General features: G+C 50.8%; 7 protein-coding genes across 7 annotated transcripts; 4 read left to right on the top strand and 3 right to left on the bottom strand.

The window, feature by feature from the left end:
- Positions 1–432: 432 nt before the first annotated feature.
- Positions 433–6,872, top strand: PtrM4_061610 (Myosin-tail-1 domain containing protein; the record flags this gene model as incomplete). The annotated part of the gene is made up of 4 exons (XM_066105553.1): positions 433–2,448; positions 2,496–2,705; positions 2,768–3,730; positions 3,792–6,872. 4 exons carry the CDS (start codon positions 433–435, stop codon positions 6,870–6,872), a joined length of 6,270 nt encoding a protein of 2,089 aa, XP_065964180.1.
- A 1,450-nt stretch (positions 6,873–8,322) lies between these two features.
- On the top strand, positions 8,323–8,640 carry PtrM4_061620 (uncharacterized protein; the record flags this gene model as incomplete). Its single annotated transcript, XM_066105554.1, has 2 exons — positions 8,323–8,407; positions 8,480–8,640. The coding sequence occupies 2 exons, from the start codon at positions 8,323–8,325 to the stop codon at positions 8,638–8,640; spliced, it is 246 nt and encodes an 81-aa protein (XP_065964181.1).
- Positions 8,641–11,712: 3,072 nt separating this feature from the next.
- PtrM4_061630 (ProP, Permease major facilitator superfamily) lies at positions 11,713–13,408 on the bottom strand (the record flags this gene model as incomplete). Its single annotated transcript, XM_066105555.1, has 6 exons — positions 11,713–11,849; positions 11,919–12,039; positions 12,098–12,376; positions 12,550–12,787; positions 12,838–13,221; positions 13,272–13,408. 6 exons carry the CDS (start codon positions 13,406–13,408, stop codon positions 11,713–11,715), a joined length of 1,296 nt encoding a protein of 431 aa, XP_065964182.1.
- Positions 13,409–15,037: 1,629 nt separating this feature from the next.
- On the top strand, positions 15,038–16,440 carry PtrM4_061640 (uncharacterized protein; the record flags this gene model as incomplete). The annotated part of the gene is made up of 2 exons (XM_001932906.1): positions 15,038–16,305; positions 16,359–16,440. The coding sequence occupies 2 exons, from the start codon at positions 15,038–15,040 to the stop codon at positions 16,438–16,440; spliced, it is 1,350 nt and encodes a 449-aa protein (XP_001932941.1).
- A 393-nt stretch (positions 16,441–16,833) lies between these two features.
- On the bottom strand, positions 16,834–18,576 carry PtrM4_061650 (MFS-1 multi-domain protein; the record flags this gene model as incomplete). The annotated part of the gene is made up of 1 exon (XM_001932907.1): positions 16,834–18,576. One exon carries the CDS (start codon positions 18,574–18,576, stop codon positions 16,834–16,836), a length of 1,743 nt encoding a protein of 580 aa, XP_001932942.1.
- A 975-nt stretch (positions 18,577–19,551) lies between these two features.
- Positions 19,552–20,655, top strand: PtrM4_061660 (TPMT multi-domain protein; the record flags this gene model as incomplete). Its single annotated transcript, XM_001932908.2, has 3 exons — positions 19,552–19,650; positions 19,747–20,211; positions 20,257–20,655. The coding sequence occupies 3 exons, from the start codon at positions 19,552–19,554 to the stop codon at positions 20,653–20,655; spliced, it is 963 nt and encodes a 320-aa protein (XP_001932943.1).
- Positions 20,656–20,692: 37 nt separating this feature from the next.
- PtrM4_061670 (cysteine protease (OTU family)) lies at positions 20,693–21,727 on the bottom strand (the record flags this gene model as incomplete). The annotated part of the gene is made up of 1 exon (XM_001932909.2): positions 20,693–21,727. The coding sequence occupies one exon, from the start codon at positions 21,725–21,727 to the stop codon at positions 20,693–20,695; it is 1,035 nt and encodes a 344-aa protein (XP_001932944.2).
- Between the last annotated feature and the right edge of the window lie 902 nt (positions 21,728–22,629).

Raw genomic sequence — 22,629 nt, forward strand, 5'->3', positions numbered from 1 at the left:
ACTCACAGTCCGCAACAATCAATTAAGTGGGTCCTAGAAGGTTCAGATTGGATTGATTGATTACCGCTTTAAGCCTAGTAGTTACCTATAGGAGTTTAAGCCCTACCTAGATAGGTAAGTGGGTCTAGGAGAGTGACCGGATTGAATTGATTGTTGCTGTGATGGTTTTGGGCCGTTGCCCCGCACAGGCCACCTGCCAGATGCCTTAGCGTTGTTTTGATGTTCGCGCACGAGCCACCTGTTTGGTGGCCCATGCACACCCCCACTTAGATATATTCCGCGCAGAGCTTCTTACAAGCTCTGCACTGCAATTACTTTGTAATTCAACACAGTTTCAAATACCTGACCTATGTGAGACCCTTACACGTAATTGCAGTCACCGAACACTGGCCCAACGGTGCGCCTCACGAGAAGCGCCCCGTCGAACAAGTCATGAACCCTCTGGGGGCTCGTGACTCCCCTCACCCCGAGATCGTGGAACTCCTCACTGAGGAGACATCGCGCGATACTCGCCCCAGCACTACAGAACACCGAAATCCTGCCCTCGGCGTCCCTCGTTTCATGCGAGAGACGGCCGCAACCATGAACCGCTCCCGTATGGACGAGAGCCACGAGAACTCAGCCCCCGAACAGCCTTCGCGTGCGACGGCGCCCACCTCCCAGACCAAAGAAACCCTAGAGCGTCGCGCCAGCGGCCTCCCCCGAGCACACGGCAAGAACAACCTCTTCGACAGGGACGTACGCATTCCAGGACGCTACCCCTCCCTCGGCCACACCGATAGTGTACAGCAGCCACTGGACATTTCCGACGACTCTGACGACGAGCTTCCGACCACAATCACTACGCGCAAGAAGGGCGTGGCCTTCATAGACCATCGCGCCGACTTGAGCAGCCCATTGGGCATACGCTACCCATTAATGAGCGAGCAACGCCGCTACTCGCGCCAGTCTCAGGCCGAAGTCGACACTGATTATTTTTCTGAAGCGTGGCTCTCACCTGGACCCGCCGCGTCCTTAGAACCCCTAGTTGAACACGCCTACGAGCGTGCGCAATTCGAGCGACAGCCCTCTACGTCCTACGTCATTCCTCGCGAGGATAACGTGACCACCTTCGACCTCTGGGAGAACGATGCGCAAGGCAACCCCCAACGCAAAGATTCTCTCCACACTACGCCTATCGGACATACGAATAATGACCAGTCTAAGGCGTTGAACAGACTATATGATCAAATCCGCGATATGTGGAGAGACCTCGGCAACGAGCGCAAACACAGCGATCAGTTAGGCGAACAGCTTCTCGCAAGAGACAAGGTCATCGAAAACCTCCACAGCAAGGATCAAGAAACCCAAGATATCCTTGAGGGTTACAAGGGCGACGTCGCTGACACACAGGCTGTCCTTAAGAACTGCCAGGACCAACTTCAGTCTTCCGTCGCTACAGTTGCACGCCTAACCGAGGAGCTCCGCGACGCGCGCGGAAGCGCTCACGAAGACTACCAGCAGGCCCAGAACCAGGCAGAGAACCTCGCCGCCCGCAAATCGGCCTACAAGGACAAATACCGACAGGAGCACGACGCCCACCGAGCCACATTAGAGAATATGAAGAAACTCCAGGCTAAGCTAAAACAGGCTACAGCCAAGGTTTCTAGGTCAGCCAGGCGCGGCCACACAGGCCCTTCCCCCCCAGACTCATCGGACTCTGAAGGCGACGATGCCAACAGTCCTCTACCAGCCCTCTCTCGCCAAGGTCAGCGCGGCACTCAGTCTACGAAAAATCGATACTCCGATGACGAAGAGTACGATCACCGTCGCCACCCCCGCCCAAAGAAACCTGAACCTGAGGCATTCTCCGGTAATGGCACCACTTCCGCCGACTATCTTAAGTGGAAGATGGACGTCACCGATTGGTTTGCTGATTATCCCTACGAGTTCGCCTCAGAAACCAAGAAGCTTAGCTACATCCGCCAGAAGACCAAGGACAAGGCTTTCGGATGCCTCCAGCATGGGTACCTCGAACCTGGAGCTGAGTTCGCGCACAGTAACGAGGCTTGGTCTATCCTTGACTCTGTCTATAAGTCGCTGAACACTAGCATCGAAGCTCAGTCCTGGTATGAGAGCTTGAATTCCACTATGAAGCCCACAGAGTCTATGGGTGAGTACATCGCCCGCTTTAACGTCGGCACCTCGGCCCTTCGTTGGCCCGACACCCTCAAGATCCAGTTCATGCGCAACCGGCTGCCTGTATGGTGGCGCGACATGACCGCCATGAAAGTCTTAGAGTCTAGCCTCACCTACCTTGACTTCTGTCAAACCCTTCGTCTCCTCGAACAGTCCAACCCACAACGAGCCACTACAACTGGCAACCGTAGAGGAAATCAGAGTTTAGAAGGTGGCGGGGCGGCGGAGCAGGCGGCAATAAGTCCACTCCCTCTAACGGACCCCGGAACGGTGGATCCAGCTCGGGATCTGGCCCCCGTGGCCGCTCTGACATCCAGGTCAAGGTCCTCCGTCACTTAAATCGTTGTTTCAACTGTCTTAAGAAGAATCACACCTTTAAGGCTACAGGAGGTTACTGCTCTAAGGAGCCGGTCGCCTCTTTTGACTCGTACCCCGAAGTTCAGGACGCTCTTGAGAAGGCTATTGCTAACAATGGCGTACCCGTCGGAGAGCCAGCCCGCCCTAAGGTCAAGGGCGCCGCAGCTAGCGTCACCTCCACCTCTCCCCAACCTTCGGAAAATGCTTAGTCCCTGGCGACAGTCGCCCCCAGGGACCTCCCCGGCATGAGAAGCCACCCCCAGTACAACCACCAGCACATCCCCTAATTCCCCCTGCCCCTTCTGTCGAAGACAGCGAAGAAGAAGAGGAGTTACATCCTAACCGCTTTGTCGACGATTCTTTGACCCTAGCCCTTTCCCCTACCGTAGAAGTCAGCTCTGACGATGAGTCCGACCCGGATCCAACACTCCAGGCAATTGCGAACCGTGTCAAGGCTCTAAAACAACAGAGCCAGACTGGATCCCGGATCACCGTCTCGGCCATTGCTGCCGCCGCTATACGCGGTGATAAGTATCAGCCTCTAGTAGGCCAGCAATTAGTCTTTAAAGGAATCATTTCTTCTCATCGCTCCTCTCCTCAACACGTCGAAATCATGGGTGACACTGGTTGTGCTTCTCTCTTCATTGATTCTTCTCATGCCCGCGCACATAAATACGACCTTATCTCTCTCTCCCAGCCTGCTACTCTAGAACTCGCTGATGGCTCTCTAGTGGCAGGCGTTACCCATATGGCCCGGGTAACTGTCACATTTGGCACCCACACCGAAGATGTCCTAGCCTATGTCACCAAACTCTCTGGTGTCCAAATGATCCTAGGAACGCCCTGGTTCCAAACCCATGAACCCCGAGTTAACTGGAAAGACATGTCTCTAAGTTTTGACTCGGAGCACTGTCTAATTAACTGTATCCACGACCACCGACCCTGTCACACTCAGAGCAGCCGGCACCACAAGCAACCTCTCCCCCAGGTCCCTGACCCTTGCCGGAAGGTTGCTCGTCACCCCAAAGCACCCCCACCAATTGATGTAGCTTTCATCTCTAGCCGCGTAGCCGCGGCAGCCGTCTGTCACGACCAGGACATTTGTATCACCTCTTACGATGAAATCGGCCGCATCGCCGAGCTATCCGACAAGGAATGGGAGGACACTCAGCACCTACGTGCTGCAGGAGCCAAAGTGCTCCCAGAGGATTACGAGAAGTTCCGCCTGGGCCGCACCCCTTCTTGTTGTGCGCAAGCCAGGTGGAGGCATCCGCATATGCGTCGACTATCGCGGTCTGAACGCCCACACTGTCAAGAACCGAAATGCCCCACCACTAATCCGGGACATGCTTGCTAAGCTCTCAAAATCGCGATACTTCTCCAAGGTAGATGTGATCGCCGCATTCAATAAGATACGCATCAAAGAAGAACATAAACACCTCTCCGCCTTCATCACGCCCTACGGACTGTACCAATACACTGTTATGCCCTTCGGCATGTGCAATAGCCCAGGAACCTTCCAAGCATACATTAACGACGTCCTACACGAATATCTCGATGAGTTCTGCATGGCTTACTTAGACGATGTAATTATCTTTAGTGAGACTCTTGATCAACACGAGAAGCACCTAGTACAGGTAGTCTCTCGGCTCGCAGACGCCGGATTGCCTATGGACATTCTTAAATCCGACTTCATAACGACAGAGGTTAAATTCCTCGGGCTTATCATCACCGCCGACGGTATTAAAATGGACCCAGACAAAGTCAGCGCCATTCAGGACTGGAAGCTTCCGCAATCTCTAAAAGATGTACAAGCCTTTTTAGGTTTTGCTAACTTCTACCGCCGATTTATACGCGGTTTCTCGGATATCGCAAAACCTTTAACGCATCTCACTAAGGGCGACCCTAAGCTATTCAAGATGACTAAAGAAGCTGAGCGCTCCTTCCTCGCACTGAAAGTCGCCTTCTGTAGCGACGTGGTGCTCGCCCACTTTGACCCCGACCTAAAGACTATCGTAGAAACTGACGCGTCTGACTATGTGTACGCAGCAGTGCTCTCCCAGGTCCAGCCAGACGGATCAGTCCGGCCGGTCGCCTATCTCTCAAAGAAGATGTCGCCCACAGAGTGTAATTACGAGATATACGACAAGGAGCTCCTCGCTATAGTCCGCGCCTTCGAGGAATGGAGGCCAGAACTCGCAGGAGTTCCTGAGGCGGTAGAAGTGCTAACAGACCATCGCGGGCTCGAATACTTCCGCTCTAAACGCAATCTCAATCGTCGACAAGCCCGCTGGGCTGAGTTCCTAGAGGAATTCGACTTTCGCATACAATACCGCCCTGGTAAACAGGGTACTAAACCCGACAGCCTTACCCGCCGGACAGGAGACTTGCCAGACTCAGTCACGGACGACCGGGTCCAGCACCAATGCCAGACTATCCTAGGTTCCAACCGATGGGGCGGCAGCTATGCCGCTGTACGCCTCGCCGGAGTATGCCTGGGCGACAATCCTTGCGACCTAGGCTCCGTCCTTACACTGATGCAAGAGAGCGGCGAAGGCGCTTCACTGTCCACCTCTACAATGTTGGTAGGGTTAGCCCGCTTCTCCCTAAAGGGCACCCATGACCCATATGACGACATCGAAGGAGCCGACGATCGCCCCCTCGACGATGTCCTCTTAGAACTCTGCCTTAGCGACCCACGCCTACGCGATGTAAAGACAGCCCTCGCTTCTAATGACCGCCGTATCCCACATTACCTCATAGCGGAAGGCATTCGGATGGAACTAGCCGACCTAGAAGCCAGCAACGACGGCAAGCTATTTATTGGCAACGGGCGTCTTGTCGTCCCCTTCAGTGAGAAACTCCGTACGAGGATTATCGCACACATCCACAATAGCCTACCGGGCGGCCACGGAGGTCGCACGACGACGTACCAACAAGTAAGCCAGTGGTACTACTGGCAGGGCATGACGAACACAATTGCGCGCTTTACCAACAACTGTCTAACCTGTAAACGCTCTAAGGTTAACCGCACCGCCAAACATAGTTTGCTTCACCCGCTGCCTGTCCCTACTCAGTACTGGGATGACATATCCATCGACTTCATCACCCCACTGCCTAAGTCAACCTGGTGTGGTCACTCTTACCAACACATCATGGTCGTGGTTGACCGTCTATCAAAAATGAAGAAGTTCATTGCAATGGAAAACCTAGAGGTGCCTACAGTCGTTGACAAGTTTATGGAATACATCTGGAAAGAGGAAGGATACCCAAGGACTCTTGTATCAGATCGGGGCCGCCAATTCACGTCACATTTCTGGAATCGCCTGTGTGCCCAGGTGGGAACGCACCCTAAACTCTCTACCTCCCATCACCCAGAAACCGACGGTCAGACCGAGAATGCAAACGCCGATCTCAAACAATACCTAAGGGCGTACGTTAACTACCTACAGACGGATTGGGCCCAGCTATTGCCTTTAGCAGAATTTGAAGCCAATTCGGCCATTAGCACAGCTACCGGGTTATCTCCGTTCCTCGCCACAAAGGGACGCCAACCGCGATCTGGACTGGAGCCCGCTCACCTTCTGCGCCCCCTTAACAACCACCCTACTATCGCCCAACAGCAACGGAACGCTGATGCCCTCGCCCAGCGCATTGACACAACGCGCACCTTCCTGCGACAACAAATCCTATGGGCTCAAGACAAGATGAAAGAGTTCGCAGACGCGAACCGATACCCAGCACCACGGTTCGACGTGGGTGACTGGGTGATGCTGAACGCCCGCCACATTAAAACCGAAAGACCAGTTAAGTCACTAGACCACAAGAATATAGGGCCATACCAGATCACTCGGGTCATTGACAACATGGCCTACGAACTAGACCTCCCTCCTCAGCTTAAAGCTATCTTCCCAGCCTTCCACCCATGGCTCCTACAACCGTACGAGGACGACGCCTTACCCGGACAACCTCGTCCAGGCGATGCCGCTCCCCCCGAAGTCCACCTTGGCAACGATGGAGTCACAGAATACGTGGTCTCCCAAGTCCTAGACTCTCGCATACGACGCAATCTCGTCGACCCTCACACAGGTGAGCGTGGATTGCTGCAATACAAGGTGGAATGGGTGGGCGACGATCAGTCAGAGCCATGGCAGCCCTACCATAACCTGCGCAGCTGTAAAGAGTCAGTCCAGGACTTTCACAGCCGCAACCCTGGCCGACCAGGACCACACGCCACATTTCATGACTACGATGACGACGGACAGCTCGCTATAGCCCTGCTCCAGCTACTAGATAGCAAGTACTCAAATAAGTTTGCGCCTCAGTCGGAACTTTGAGCGCTTTTCGGGGGGGACGTGTGATGGTTTTGGGCCGTTGCCCCGCACAGGCCACCTGCCAGATGCCTTAGCGTTGTTTTGATGTTCGCGCACGAGCCACCTGTTTGGTGGCCCATGCACACCCCCACTTAGATATATTCCGCGCAGAGCTTCTTACAAGCTCTGCACTGCAATTACTTTGTAATTCAACACAGTTTCAAATACCTGACCTATGTGAGACCCTTACAGTTGCGGAGTCTAATAGTACTAGACTATACGAATTGATTTCTTCTACCGTTCTCGGGTTTTAGGGTCATGTTAGATTACCTAGGTATCTGCTTATAGGTCTTGTAAATCTTTGTAAAAATGATGAGTATTTAAGACTGAATTTTTGTTGTTGTTGTTGTTGAACTGCGGGATGCTCGCTCGCTATGGTTGCCTATACCATTCGACGAACAAAACGTCCGAGGCCACGCCGTTAGCGAATTCCGCCAACAGGAAATTCTTCCGATCTGACCGCCTAGCTGGATGGAATGAGAAAAATTTCACTCAGGTACCCAGGTACGTCGAGACCGGTGTGTTGTTTTGCGGGTCAAGCTCATGGCGTAATCACCTTACCTGGCGGAGTCAATGGTTATTCATCTCGACTTGCGGGTTCATCTTTGCCCCAGTGATCAATCCTACAGCCTATTTTACTCTAGCAAGGACATATGTATCCCATAGTGCACTGGTTGGTTTTCGTTGCGATTGCAAGAGCCTTCATAGCCCCCCTTGGCTCTTTTTAGCCTTTGTGATAAGTACCTAGGCACGGTGCTTCTAGTGACATATGTGACGGTTCATGAGGTAAGGATATGCTAGATGCCACGTGGTAGAGAGATGGTTCCTCCTCATCTTGATGAGCACCTTCTACACCTATCCGTGTCATAGATACGTCATGTAAACAGATCATTGTGATGGCCCTATAAAAGGCGATCACCATAGCAGAACACACAGAACAAAACATCAGCCTTTGCAGAGCATCTTTCTCTCACTGCTTGCACTGTTACAACATACCCGTGGGTAAGATGGAGACTATTGCAGGTTTATAGAGGGCACACGTGAGAAAACGGCAGTTAAAGCGGGGCCGAGCGATGAGATAGGTAGATTATCTTTCACGAGATTAACAGTGTCAGCATGCATAGGCGAACCCATGTAATCATAGCGCGAATTCGTAGTACCAACTCCACAATTATCGTATTCGCGATAGAAGTTCCACCGAGCAGAAAACTATAAGACTCTAGAATACGACAAGATAGTCCTTTAAATACCTCTGTTTTTCATTTTGTGCAGTATCGCCATCACTTCAAGTCCTCCGAGAATCTATCCAGACATACCCACTACTTGCAATAACGACAAAGCCAACAATACCTCCTGCGAATTACTATCGTATTGTACTCCTGAGTTCACTACCGATTTGGTTTCCCGAGCAACGATGCAACTCTCCGTTCTCCTAATTCTCCTCACCGCTGGAGTAGCGTCTGCGAAATTTTGCATTGGTGCATCCATCGTATGCGTCTGTAAGTTTATTATGCTACTGCGCATATCACACAGATACGCACGTGTAAACACAAATACTGACTAGGTTGTAGATGGGGAACAGAGATGTGCAAAATCTTGTTACAAATGCAGTTGTCCCGATAAGATGATTTTCCGAGAAGTCAGTATAGGGAGGGAATGGCAGCTGACGGATAGGTACTGCAGCGTTTTTTTCCTGGATGCGACGCCGGGCTGCCCGGAAAGTGCATTATAGGCGAATTCTTTCGACAGATAGGGTAGGAAGTTATTTCCAATTCGAGCGTGTGCGCACGAGCTATTTTGCTCATTCTTACCGAGATGTGACGTCAGCTTAGAACTAACGCGTCTCTCGAATACTTCTTCAGATCATGTCGTCTAGGTACTATTTGATTTCTGTTTGGCTTCATACGCGCATTTTGCTCGATATTCCTGCTCAAGGTTTATACACCCACTCCCCACGACGATGCGTATTGCCCTCACTACGCTTGCGGATATCCAACGGCAATGGCAGATTCGACTATCACATCATGCTTATCCGAGTTACGACATGAGCGGAGATTGTCTTGAACACCTGTACCGACTTCGTTTCGAGAGCGCATTGTCATGGTATCGCGACAGCTCGAACAATGCCGGCCACACTGTCACACTGAAAATGTCTTACCGGTCAACCCCAGAGGTCTTCCTGGTACAGCGTCTGGAGTCAGGATCGCTGGGAGATATATCCTAGAAACTAGACTCATACCCCTGCTTCATTGAAGCAGCCATCATCATTTCAGGGTCGCTGTGTGTTGTGGTCTAATCAACGAGAGGCTGTTAACAGTCACCACCAGAACGCTATGACAGGTCACGCGGCCGCCCTGCATCCGAACACAAGCGTGAAACTCTGGAACGACCTCTGTATAACAGCCCGTAAGCCTTTATGGAATCAAGCACAAGCCGATATCTAGACAATTCAGATTATATTCATAGCGTACAGATGGACTCGAATACTAGATTCCGACCGTGGTTCTGAGCCCAGAAGACTACGTGCACTAGAAAGTAGAATCAGATTACCTCGTCTTGTTAATCACGTATATGGGATTACCGTTACCAGATCTTGGGGAACGCAGCTCGGCTGTGCAGTGATGCCCAACTCGCTGCGATACTACAGGTGCGTATCTTGCGGCCGAACGTGTTGGTCACAACGTCAGCAGTGTCACCGATTGCGCTATCGTTACACGCTGGTTCTTCCGGTCAATTCTCCGAGTAAAAAACATCGAAGTGTTGGACTAGAATCGGTGTACACGCGAGAACCAGCAGGACAAGCATTGAAACTTGTTTTAGTGTACCATCGGCTCATAGCGTTACTGAAGGACGAATTCTCTGACGACGGGATCTATAAAACATATCTTAGGGTCTGATCCGAGAGAGAAGGTTCCAAGATACCTCCCGAGATCATCTCAAACTGCACAATTCTCATCAGTGCCGGGACATCATCATCTGACAGGACCCAAAACGCTGTTCCGGGTACTTACCGTCAGAGTGGTCAAGCTTGTATGCAGGACTTGCCCATTTCGTCCACCGGTTTATGTGTCGTGAACTTTCTAAGATAAATTCTCCTCCTTTATCGATCTGAACCAGAGTCACCGGTCGCATGCATAGTGCACCATGAGCAACGTCGTACGCGAATGCGACCATATTTAGGGATTTGGTACCTTGAGGGATATGTTTTTGGAAGTGGTGAATCTGTGCGTTCTCGTGGCAGCTGACTGGTAATGATGATGTTATCATGAACCTTGCCTGCCCTGTAATGTCATACAAAAGACAGTCTCGAATAGACAAATGCTATGCTGACATGCGTTTTGCAGTGCCGGATCCATCTATCACAAATGTAGTTGAGAATTTATGCCCAAGCATCTGCATGCCCTTGTCTGAATACGGCAGGCGCAGTCAGATTGGCTGTCCGAGCATGGAATGATTCATGATAAGGTGCTCCATCAACACGTATGATCGATCTATCGCAAGCACTTTATGTGTCATCACAGTTCCATAAAGAATACTATGGTTACTTCAAACCATCTATAAGAACTTATGAAAGCACTGATCCGCCCTTCCAGATCCCAAAGGTGCACATAAAATATATAAGATTTGAGGAATCAAAACAATACCATTCCCCTCGGCCAGTTTGACCGCTACGATGCCAGAAATCAGTCACCACCACTTCTCACGTGTTCCAACAACGCCTCCACCCCCTCCATGCTTCCCGAGTCATCCAATGGCATTGTACGTCACCGGATGTCAAAAGTGCGGAGGCAACCCGTAAGTCAATTTGCTTGTCAATCTCCAACGTTATCACCTCATTTTCTTCCCCTTAGCGGAATGCTTAATGTTTCGACATACTGACTATATGTCAGCCATCGCCAAGTAATATGCGATGCTTGCAATGGAGGAACTACAAGAAAGAATTGCGCATCTTGCCTACAATATCGCCGCGCAGTGGGTATGACGTACGAGTTGGCACAAGCGTAACAGCATCGGTTTGATCGTTTTGCACGTTCTCCGATAACGGCGCTCTTGAGAAGCAGCTTATATGGGAAGATTGGAGAGACAGCTATTTTATACTTCTGAGGATATCCTGCAAAGAGGTCACTGCTATCTATTTTTGTACTTCTCTCGATCAGTATTGGGTACCCCAGCATTCTTACCACTGTCGATGACTCTTATACCTCATTTGTTCTTCTGTACGCTCGTTCACAATGAATTCACTGTCTCCTTCTCTTACTAGTGATACGTAACAACTAGTTCGAAAAAGTATAACTATGAGTAAACGATATATAAGAAGAAATAGGCTCTTCCTCTCTTAACCTTGACCTTTCTTTGCAAGGACGCAAGATACCTGACAAACTTGACATTGATAAACACAGTGAGACAACCCAGGTAAACAAGTCACCCGCGGTTTTCACGGCCCAAGAACCGAGCCTATCGCTCTAGATGCTAAATTAGAGGACTTCGTCCTACTGCTCGCTTGGCATTTGAGACAGTACGACGCAACACAAACGACAGGAACAGGTTGGCACCTACACCATCAGGCCACCTCGAGCTCAGCGGATTACCGAATCTGTCTAGATACTGTGAGCCTGAGAATCCGAGGGAAAGGCAGTGCAACGATGCCTGCGTCATCGCATCCCAGTATACTCGTGCCCTACCTCATGGTCCTCGGGTTCTTTCGCATGTGTACTTGCACGAATAATGTACCACATGGCACGTGTTGTGATAAACCGCATTGCACCTTCGGTTGGGTATTTTCTTTATTGCAATGGGAACTATGTCACATGACTACAGGATACTTACTCTTAGCTCTGATGGTGGGACCGTATTTGTAGAACAGGAAGGGAATGGGTATCATAGCCAGAGCAAGGAACCCGAGGAGAGATGCTGCACAGCCAATGCCGAGGGCTTCATACACTAGCATGGAACGTTAGAATTTCTGATATTGCCCGTTGTTCGTTTGAGGCTGGCTGCAAGGCGACCTACTTTGTACAGTGAAGAGAGGAAAGACAGCACTCAGCGTGTATCTTGCAATACCATTTGCTGCCATTGCCGAAGCGCCGTTCATAGGACCATACACATCTGTCAAGTAAAGCGCGGATGATGTCTGTGCAACTATGTTAGTTTCTCTCCACCCCAGAGCTAGTATAGAAACAGATACGTACAAACACGCATATGTTTCCCCATGCAAATGGCACAGCGCCGACTAGCGTTGGCCCCCAGTGAACACCATTATCAGCGCACCAGCCAAACCAGAAAAGTCCAACAAATATACCCCAGCAATCAGCCATTGCGCTGTATAAGCGGTGCTCCGGCTCGACATGAAACTTGTTGGAGGTGGTTGCCTTGCGATGCTTCTTCTGGTAGATTGTGCGGTCTATGATGATTGCCGTCATGCCACCGAGAAAGACGCCGATGGCGATGGAGATGAATGTAAGACCGATCTGAGATGGCCCGAATAAGTAAGGCGAACGTGTAAAGATGAAAGGGGAGGCTGAGAAGAAGAGAAAAATAACAGCGAAAGCGAAGCCCGTGTAGAGAGAGAAAAAGAATACAGTAGGCGAGAATCTATTAGCGGAAACGTTCAAAGAGAGCGTATGACATGTTGTCGGCTGACCTCTGTTGATAGCATATGTATAGGTCGTACAAATTTCAAAACAAACAATCGCTTGATGTCTTTGTCTTCGTCCTTGATGAGAATTCCGGCTTTGATAGCTCGTTTCTTCAAGATGATCGGCTTATAGGTCTCTTTCATAGGGAGAGCGGCAATGTATACGACGATCGTGATGAAGAGCATGCACCATTGCGTCCACTGCCAATTATTGTACTGTGCGACGAAGCCTCCAACGACTGGTCTGTTGTAGTCAGAATCATCACCCATGCAATCCCCTGACGTTCTACTTACCCCAGAGCCGGACCTACAAAAGGTGCCATCAAGAACAAGCTCGTAGTTACGGCCCGTCTATAGGACGGGAAGAGATCCGCATTTGTCCCCGCACCAACTGCAAGTGCCGGACTGCCAAAGAAACCCGCGAAGAACCTGCATACGCAGACGCTGGCAAAGCTTTTTGAGAACCCAGCGCCAAGCGTGAAGAGCATGAAGATTGGCGATGAGATTAGATAAACTATTTTCCGCGCGTGGCCTTCGCTTAGCGGCGCAGTGAAGATAGGACCGAAGTCAAGACCCAGTGTGTAGAGCGTCAAGCCGAGAATAGCGACGGTTCGCGAGATCTGGAAATGATGCGTGATGTTTGCGATGGACGGACTGTACACCGATGTCCCGAAAGTACTAGACTGTTAGTCCTTTGGTTGTGCTTTAAGCTCGTCTGGATCTTACACTGTGAAGCCGAATAATGCTGGTATCGTGGCGTGATAGACGCGCTTCCATATACCCCAGTTGTGAGGATTGTCAGGGTCATCGAGGCCGGTCCAGTCGTTAGGATTGGGATCTCGCGACGGCAACGAATCCTAGCCATGGTGTTCCTCACTGTCGTGAATTCCTCGTAAATTTTGAGAAATCGGACGTAAAAAATCGCTCCCAGCCTCGGATTTGTCCTTCTCACCCATGACGCTACCCTTCTCTGGGTCTTTGCAAAGTGTTCCACATATTCTCGGATCCTTATAAGTAGTCATGGCTGAGAGCGATAGTTGCATGGTCACAGCTGACAGAAACGCAGAAGGTAGGAATAGTACTCCGGTCGACTGACAGGATTGATATGAGTACAGCAAAGCGTATAACTGACCGCTTCACCGACCAGATATCGCACTAGCATCGTGATAACGTTCTGGGTCCGCATCTGCATTGTTGAGAACGCGCGGGAGATCACAAACAGGAGAGGGTTGTTGGTATGGAAAGCTGTGTTGTGATTGGCTTGTGGTAAGCGGTCCGAGGTTGATATTCGTGTTTACTGATCAGCGTACATGCTGAAACGGCCGTATGCTAAGTCCTTCTTGGGCTGCGGGGTACATTAGCGGATTGTTTATTCGCAAGCCCCAGTGCTGAATTACGGAGGAAATTCGGATGAGCAAATGTAAAATGTAGAGTGCGATGAATGTTGCGAGGGGCCAGATGATCGCCTAGTCCCGATGGTCACGGAAGGCATGGATGACGTCATCACTCATCTTTCTGCAGCCACTACACACGTCGGCGTCTTCTACCGACGATACCTAGACAAACAACATAAAATATCACAGCATATTGCAGTTATTTTCGAACTATATTCTTGAAACTAGGTGGTTGTTATTTGTTACTACGCGTCAGTTGCTTGTCATTAGTTGCTCAATATTAGCTTTAACATTGTTTACTTGAGATGCCATGTATCCAAACCGTAAAGCAACAAGCTACTGCGAAAAATACGATAGATACTCGCGGTACGAGGCAACAACTACAGTACTGCCATTGCGGCAATGCACATGTATTTCCTACCATAGTACCCATCCTTGGCGTACCAAACTGAAGCGCCTAATTTTGACGAGAGCTCTACTAAGCCTTTTCACACTTGCCTTACGTATTCTTTATAAAATGATCGTGCCTTGAGGTATACAAGAAAGCTATCGCGTTGACAGATGTTTTTGCAAATCACAGCAAGTATCTAGAGAAACCGCACAGGCCAACTTGCACAGGACGACTTCAAGATATGGTAGCGAATCCGGTACAATGGTACCTAGATACAGTCGACCCAAGGCACTCAAAACTACTGCATGCAGAAGATCCTTAAAACATTGACGCATCAAATTCGCGATTAAAGAGAATTCCTAGCCTGCAAAGGACGATTCACTGCCGACTCACACTCACCAAGCTGAGCACATACGTCGCCTGTTCAATTTTATGAATGTGATATTCAATTACGAAATCTCTCATTCTTCATGACGTATTGGTGACAAGAACAATAGACTTGTCTGTTTATTCAGCGCAGTCATCGCAGGCAGACAACGCGCACGGACCTTTTACTTGCCCAACCCACCCGGTCCCTACATAACTTGACCCATGATCGCAGCTCTTTCGACCCTCGATTACATTAAGCATCAGAAAGAACCCTATTCCTCACAAAATACCGGAACATTCTGTAAATCCATCCGCATATCACGCAAACACAATCAGCGACATGGCTACAAAACGCAAATATAGCCTCGAGGATGACCACGTGGACGCTCAGACCCCAAAAAAGCGCAGTCACCAAAACAAGCAGAAAACTGTTGCGGCCCTCTATGATGACGACGACAGCGATCATGATGGCGCACCGAAGGGCAAAAGGAGTAGCCAGCGACCAGCACCCAAGTCATCCCGTGCGACAAAGAAAGCGAAGAAATCTGACAGACTACTTGCTGAACTTGCCGATTACAACAAGCCCCCAGTAGATCGCTCAAGGAGGGAGAGTCCTGACGCGATCGCCGACGATGAAGAGCCGATGTCCCGTCCCAAGCGCGGAAGTGCTCCGAAGACGTCTATGTTTACTCGAAAGACTGCCGACGTGACGGAGAAAGCACGCACGGATGGCGGGCGCATCACCAAGCCGAAATCAAAGGCAACTCGTTCAATAAGGCGAAGCCAAAAAGAGAGGATGCGGGCAGAGGTTGAGCAGTTGGCGCTGTGGCGTGGGTGGGTTTCCGACGGCTCGAGCGAGGAAGACGAAAAGAACGAACATCTTCCTCGTACACATTCAAATCACTACCCACCAAAGAATTTCGGTGTCCAGAACGTGGATTGGTCTTTGTTGCCTGGTGAGCTTCGCAACAGGATCTACGACTACGCGATGATGGGGGAGAACGAGAAAGTCATCAACGTCCGTCACTGCCCTGACGGCGTACCCCGTCGATCCGACCGAGGTATCGCCTCCAACACCAACTTTGCGTTTTCCCACTGGGGCTTCACACAAACCTGTCGCCAGATCCGACATGAACTGAAGCCTTGGCTTCAAATGAAGCGACAAGTCCGAACCCCACTCGAGACGATAAACGAGTACATTGACACCTTTCATCGCCCTGACGCAGACGGCAAGCTCATAGGATGGGTGGAGCCTATCTGCCGCGATGTTCCACTTTCGGGCGATGGAGTCGACGTACTGGCATTGCTAAAGCTCAAGGAAAATAACCCAGACTTCCACATACATTTTTCCCTCACACAATCCAACTCCGGCCATTTCAACGAAATGAATATCATGCATGATATAGAAGACACTTATACACATGGATGGATGGCGCTCTTCGCCAATGCTGGCATTGTTGGTGCAAAAGTCAGCTCAGTTGCCGGTGATACTGCGGTATCAAACGTATCCACCGAAGATGACGCGGATTTACCTCAGCCCAATGATACCCTCCTAAAGCTCAAGACTGGCCCGATCAAGGCAGCTAGGATAACAAACGGGAGCATACCGTACGAAACATGGCTCAAAGCCATAAGTAACTTCATCTTTAAGTCCTCACTAGTATTGAGACGAGGCTTAAGGGTACAGGCTCGTCTGAGGACTGGTACGGCGATTTGGAAGGTGAGGCCACATTTGGTTATTGAAATGGCGTGGAAAGAGAGGATAAAAGGAGGGAAGAGAGTTTTCTGGAGGATGAAATTCAATTTGCGAGATGGCACAGTTTCGGTGCAAGACTTGTGAGTGCTATCTTTGAGAATAGAAGGCTGGTATTTTGAGCGAAGCGGTGGCACGAGTTCTGTGTCTTAGGAGAATTGAATCTCTTTCCTGTTTTTGATTACAGATGTTTATTTTGAGTGTTGCTTCGTTTATCTTTGCAATCATCTACCGGTATTCTCACAAGCTGGGGTGTAAGGAGACGAAATGAATCATCACGATATTCATCACATATATCCCCCAACGCCACGCTATCATAACCCCAAAACATTGTATACATAAAGAAAGTATCGTAAGACCCCCGCCTCACACACAGATTTCTCCTAACGAAACTCCGCCACCATCCTGACCCTCCACCTCTCGCCCCACCTACTCATAGCAAACAACGCCGCACACCCAGTGACGACGCTCCAAACACCCAAAATCGTCATCAACCAGCCATTCCCAATAGCTGCAAGTAGCGGCTCCGCCACCATCGCACCCGTAGAAGAAAAGATGTTCCTCACAAAATTATTCAATGCAATGCCGCTCGCCGCGCGCTTGGGCATAAACTCCGTTAGCATGGTGTTTACCAGCGCGAAAATAAGCATAGACCCGATACCAAAGAAAAAGTTTGAAATCATAGGTACGATCCAATGGATTCCGTATCGCGCTGTCCAGCCATATATTATGAGCGCCGTGGGCCAGAGGATAGCGCTTATCCATGCGTTTTCCTTCATGCGATCTTCAGGGCGAAAAATGAGGGCACCGCGGTCGTCGTAACGCCCTGCTTTCTTGGCTTCGCGGTGCATGATTCTATCAATCCAGGCGCCGCCGAAAATGCTGGCGAGGAAGTAGCCGAGCGAGTTTGGGATGTATAGAAGGCCGACGAGGAAGGTGCCGAAGTTGTAAGGGGGCGCGGCGAAGGTGCGTTGAATGCTTATGTTGAGAATGTACAGGCAGCCGAATGTGATGCTGGCGTAGTAGACGGTGAGTAGCACTGGCGGGAAGCGGAGCCAGGCTACGATACGGAGGGGATCGATGAAGATTTGGCGAAGTTGTATGAGGAGGGATTTCGTTTTTTGGACGGTCGAAGCGCGGGTTTGGCTGCGATTCAGGGGTGAAGAAGTGTCTTTCTCGTTCAGGGGCGGCGGTGGGGTTGGGTTGGTAGGAGAATTCGTTTCGCGGTGCAGCGTTTCGGGGAGGGCGAGTATGACGAATATTACTGTTATTCCGCCGTATATAACGAGGAACCATTGTGTGCTTCGCCATCCTAGACCAGCACCCAGTGCACCACCGATGATGGGCGCTAGGAGTGGTCCACACAGTGGCCCAAGGTAGAAGAAACTCATCGCTCGTCCCCGCTCCTTTGTTTCCCAAATGTCTGCAATCGTTCCAGCACCGACTGCTTGTACTGATGCGGCTGCGCCGCCAGATAGCGTTCGGAAGACAATCAACATGCTGATGCTAGTACTAATAGCCGACAGTATGCCAAAAAGTACGAAACAAAGGAAAGACGTAATGTAGATCGTCCGTCGTCCGAGCCTCTCTGAGAAGGAACTCCACCAGAGTGGAAAAATTGCCATACTCAACATGTACACCGCAACAGACAGATTGGTCACGGTCCCGTTTGCGTGGAATACTGTGCTGATCTCATGAAGTACTGGCATAACAATGGCAGATCCCATTGGCCCTGCCATGGCACAGAAGGCGACTATGAACGTTACGAACCATTTCGTTTTCCTGGCATAGTGCACGGGGTTTTCGACTTCAGGGATGAGAGCAAAGCGGGCAAGCAATCCGCGTCGTTGGGAGCGAGGCACAATAACAGCCTCTGGGTTTACAGAGGTTGTTCTTGCAAGACTAACAGGCCGTTGCTTGGTGTCGGAAGGCCTCGGTTTATGCGTCTCCGCGGAGTGCTCAGAGGAGATCGAGTGCGGTAACGACGAGATTGATAATGCATCATCGCTATCGTTTTGCTCCTTTGCTTCGATAGCTTCTTTTTCTGATGGGGTTTGCGGCCTTGTTTGTTTGTCTTCCATGCCGCGGTCGGCACCTCGGTTCAGGTTAGCTTCCGAGGTCGACATTGTTGGTGGCGTGCTAGACTTCACTGAGCCCGCCGGTGACGGAAACTGGGAAATCAACCTAGGTAAAATAGAAGAAGTGGAAGAAGTGCGGAATTTGACTTTCCGCTTTCACCGCTGGACCGGAATTGTGTCTTTTTCCGAGTGTAGCCACCTCTGTTTTCCGATGATGATGCTGTTGTGCGCTGCGTAATGTATCGGAAGTAGACAGCCGATGAGTTGGGATGATTCCGCCCAAGCCGTCCAAATGTACACAATGGTCCTGGAATTGGTTCTTCTTGACGGGTAGAATTCACGGAGCAAGAAAGAGAGGGCGAAAGATAAAGACAAACCTAATCTAGAGGCCGACATGGCGGTAGAGAAGTGCTGGGACGTTACATAAGCAGCGAGACATGCTCGACTCAAGGCGTTTGCCTCACGGAAACAAGCTGCCGCTATTAAAACCGGCGCATTGTTGGCATGTGGGGTACCTCAGAATCTGGGTGCATGCATGCGACAGATGCTAGTTTGATCCGCTCGTACGAGTTTTGAGCATCGTCGTACGTCCTATTTGATAAGTGCCATGTTGTCGAGGATAGGTTTCGACAGATGAGAATAGTCGCTGATCCTTGATGTAGAGTAGATCCGCTGACCTCTATGCGGAGATTAGCGTGGCACTTGAAAGTTCTTGGCGGAGCTTCCATGATCAGGGCACTCATATCCGGAAAGCCGAGGCTTTATTTACCTTCATTCGTCTGCTAAGTATTGAGGTTAGGGGCTTGGAGAGCGACCGAACCTCATTCCTCTCACTCAACACTCCTGGAAGAACCCTTGTTGCGATCGAATGACGTCGTACAAAGGAAGCTCTTGCATGCGACCCCACATCGAAATCAACATCAGACATTAACCCAGTCATCAAAGCTGCTCAATTTCCCAAGGAACATCAGATCTTCGTACCCAAACCCCAATTTGTCTTGATCACCGTTTCAGACACGTGCAATGGCAACGCAAAACCAAGATCGCCTCCGCACACACTTTTCCTCGGTTCCCGACACGGCCCATAATGATCGCTGGGACGATCTATGGAAAGAAGCAAACGTACGTCCCCAGCATGAACATTGGCCCAATCCCACACCCACTGCTCCCCGCGCCCAACGACCTCAATACCAACCCTAACGCGTCGACTCGGAATAGTTCTTACCCTGGGACCGCGGCCACGCGAACCCCGCGTTGATAGATCTTTTGGACCAACGTTCTAGACCCCTTAGTTCACCGGACCCAAACCCTTCGCTGGGCGCGCCGCCACCAAACAGCGAGTCCCCAGGCTACGCATCGCTGCCGTCAGCACTGAGTTCAGATGGGCGACGCCGCCGAGTTTTGATACCGGGATGCGGCAAGGGATACGATGTAGCCTTGTTTGCCGCACATGGTTATGACGCGTACGGCTTGGAGGTCTCTTCTCATGCGGCCGATGCTGCGCGGAAATATCTCGAGGATCCAGGAAAAGGACCAGTAGAGGGGGAGTACAGTGTCAGAGATGAGAAGGTTGGCAAGGGGGCTATGAAAGTGGTGTCTGGTGACTATTTTGAGGATACATGGCTAAAGGATGTGGAGGGATGGGGTGCAGACGACGGATTCGATATCATTTACGATAATACTGTGAGTATTCTCCGTCGAAATCGGCACAGTGCTGATGTTTCGCAGTTTCTGTGCGCCCTCCCCCCTCCCCTCCGTCCGAAATGGGCATCTCGAACCGCATCTCTTCTTCGTCGTCCGTCCCCAAACAGCACTCTCTCTGGCGGGGTACTCATCTGTCTCGAATTCCCTACACACAAACCCGTGTCTTCAGGTGGCCCCCCATGGTCCCTACCACCTCTGGTACATGCTGAGTTGCTCAAACGGCCGGGCCGAGATATACAGTACGATGACCAGGGTGTGGTTAGAAAAACCGATGCGGAAGAGACGGATAATGCGTTGGTCAAGATTACGCATTATACACCGAAGCGTACGCATGATGTTGGGATTATCAAGGGTCTCGTGCGGGACTGCGTGAGTATGTGGCGACACAAAGCGGACTGTCCGGAAGGTGCGAGGTGGCATTGAGCTTGGCTGAGCGGGGCGCCATAGTGATAGCCGTCACTTATCCCACCTTCCGCAAAGAGTTGTAATGCTCACCTAACCCATGACTGTGCTTGTAGTAACCCAGCCATATCTCTTCCATGTCCTCGGCCCCGTCTTCTGCCTCGATCTTGTCCACCCTTCCATCACTGTGCAAAACACATATTCTCAGCCGGTACGTCCTTGCAAGAGCAAGTAACTCCAGATGGCCGCCCCATTCGCCCGTCTCCCTGATCTTTCGGAGGTGCTCTGGTAAAGGGTCTTCTATGAAAGGCGAGAAGTCGTCGGCGTGACCCTGTATCCAATCTGCCGCCGCGGACCGGACCGTCTTATATGCCGGCATTTCCTTCTCTCCGGTGTCGCCTATGATAATCTTCGGCTTCAGCCCCAACTCGCGTGTCTGTAGCTGATCTGCAACTGCAGCATACAAGCAATGCCCGTCCGCTCTGATCTCATACAATGCGAGCCCATGCTTCTGCAATTGTGTCTCCATGCATTCGCGCTCCAGTTCGCGTGGATTCGGCGCATTTGCGGCTTCGCGCTCCGCTTCGGCGATGATTGAGGCCTGTTCGGCGGCGCGCCGAGCAAGACGGGCCTTTGCGCGATTTGGCTTCTTCTTTCTGGCTTCTGAGCTGTCGCCATTGATGCTACTCTCTGTGCTTTTGGGTGTGCCACCATCTATGCTGAGCTCGGAGACATCTTCCTGTAGGTCCTGTGTCTCCTCTTCAGAGTCTAGTGGGCTGTCATTGTCGCCAGCGTCCAGGTCCTCTCCATTGAGCACAGCGAGTTCGCGCGCCTGCCGCTCCTTCAAGTCGCGTTCCAGATTCTCGCACTCTTCATTTACGCTCTTTCTGGTCTTTTTGCTCGCTTGTTTCTTCTTCTGCGTTATGCGCGACACAAGATCGCGTTGTTCCTTGCGGTGTCGGGCCTGCAGGACCTCGAGCGTCTCCGGTCCGGACGCTGAAGGCGCTTCGGCCATTGGGATGAGTTCGGCTGGCAATGTAGCGGGCGCAGAATTAAAGACAGTGGTTTGCGGATGGTGGGGTGGTGGGGACATGGGGAACTGAGAATCTTTGGCGTGTCGGCGCCATGTTTTGCCGAGGTCGTCATCATCGGTTCTTCGCCCTTTCTTTCACTTCATCACTTGGCAGTCCACCGTTTCCTTTTCTTTTCCCGTCACCATCTACCGTGTCACCCTCCTGGATAAGAAGTGGCTCTAGGACTTTGATTTCTGTATCCTCAATTCCTTTTGCTCGTTGGCTCTTCCTCTCGGATTGTCGACTCAAAGACAGGGTCTATCCACTGATATACATTTTTTTAATTTTGCGTACTTGCTCCATATCCCAAGTGACTGTCTCATAGCCTCTTATTCTATGCTTAGTCATGAATTCCCCAGTTATGTTCCGCTCCGCAGATTTCCATATCTCATGTCAGTGGCCTGCCAGCATGCATGTCAACTTCTTCGCCACAAATTTTTCATTTTATATCATATCCTTGTAGGCTTCAGCGCTTTCAATGCGGTAATCGATTGAAGTTGGATGATGCATATTTCTTCCTCGGAACTGCCGAATTGTAAGAACACTCCCCATGAAGCGAGATATTTTGTCCTGGAACCATGCACACTATATGCCTTGAAAGACCAGCGTTGCACCCTGTCATGTCTTCCAAAAGTTGTTCCTGCTTCGTTGCTGTATGCGGCACCAGCTAGCCACTGTTGAGAAACTAGTCTCACATGGCCTATAATCCTGGGTGCACTGATTGAGGCATGTCAAACTGGCAAAGGTGCCTGCATGTTCTCTTACTGCGGGACAGGAAGAAATAGCAACGAAGTTTCCCGTGTGTTGTCGATAACCTTGGAAGGCGCAGTGTTTACTAGCTCCATCGTGCTTGGCTATTTTGTCGCACATAGTTCTGCGCGCCTCCCTCAGCCTCCCCGCAGAACAACAACACCATTTGCAC

The sequence above is a fragment of the Pyrenophora tritici-repentis genome, chromosome 2 (assembly GCF_003171515.1).
Source record: "Pyrenophora tritici-repentis strain M4 chromosome 2, whole genome shotgun sequence".
In the NCBI taxonomy this organism is placed as follows: Eukaryota; Fungi; Ascomycota; class Dothideomycetes; order Pleosporales; family Pleosporaceae; genus Pyrenophora; species Pyrenophora tritici-repentis.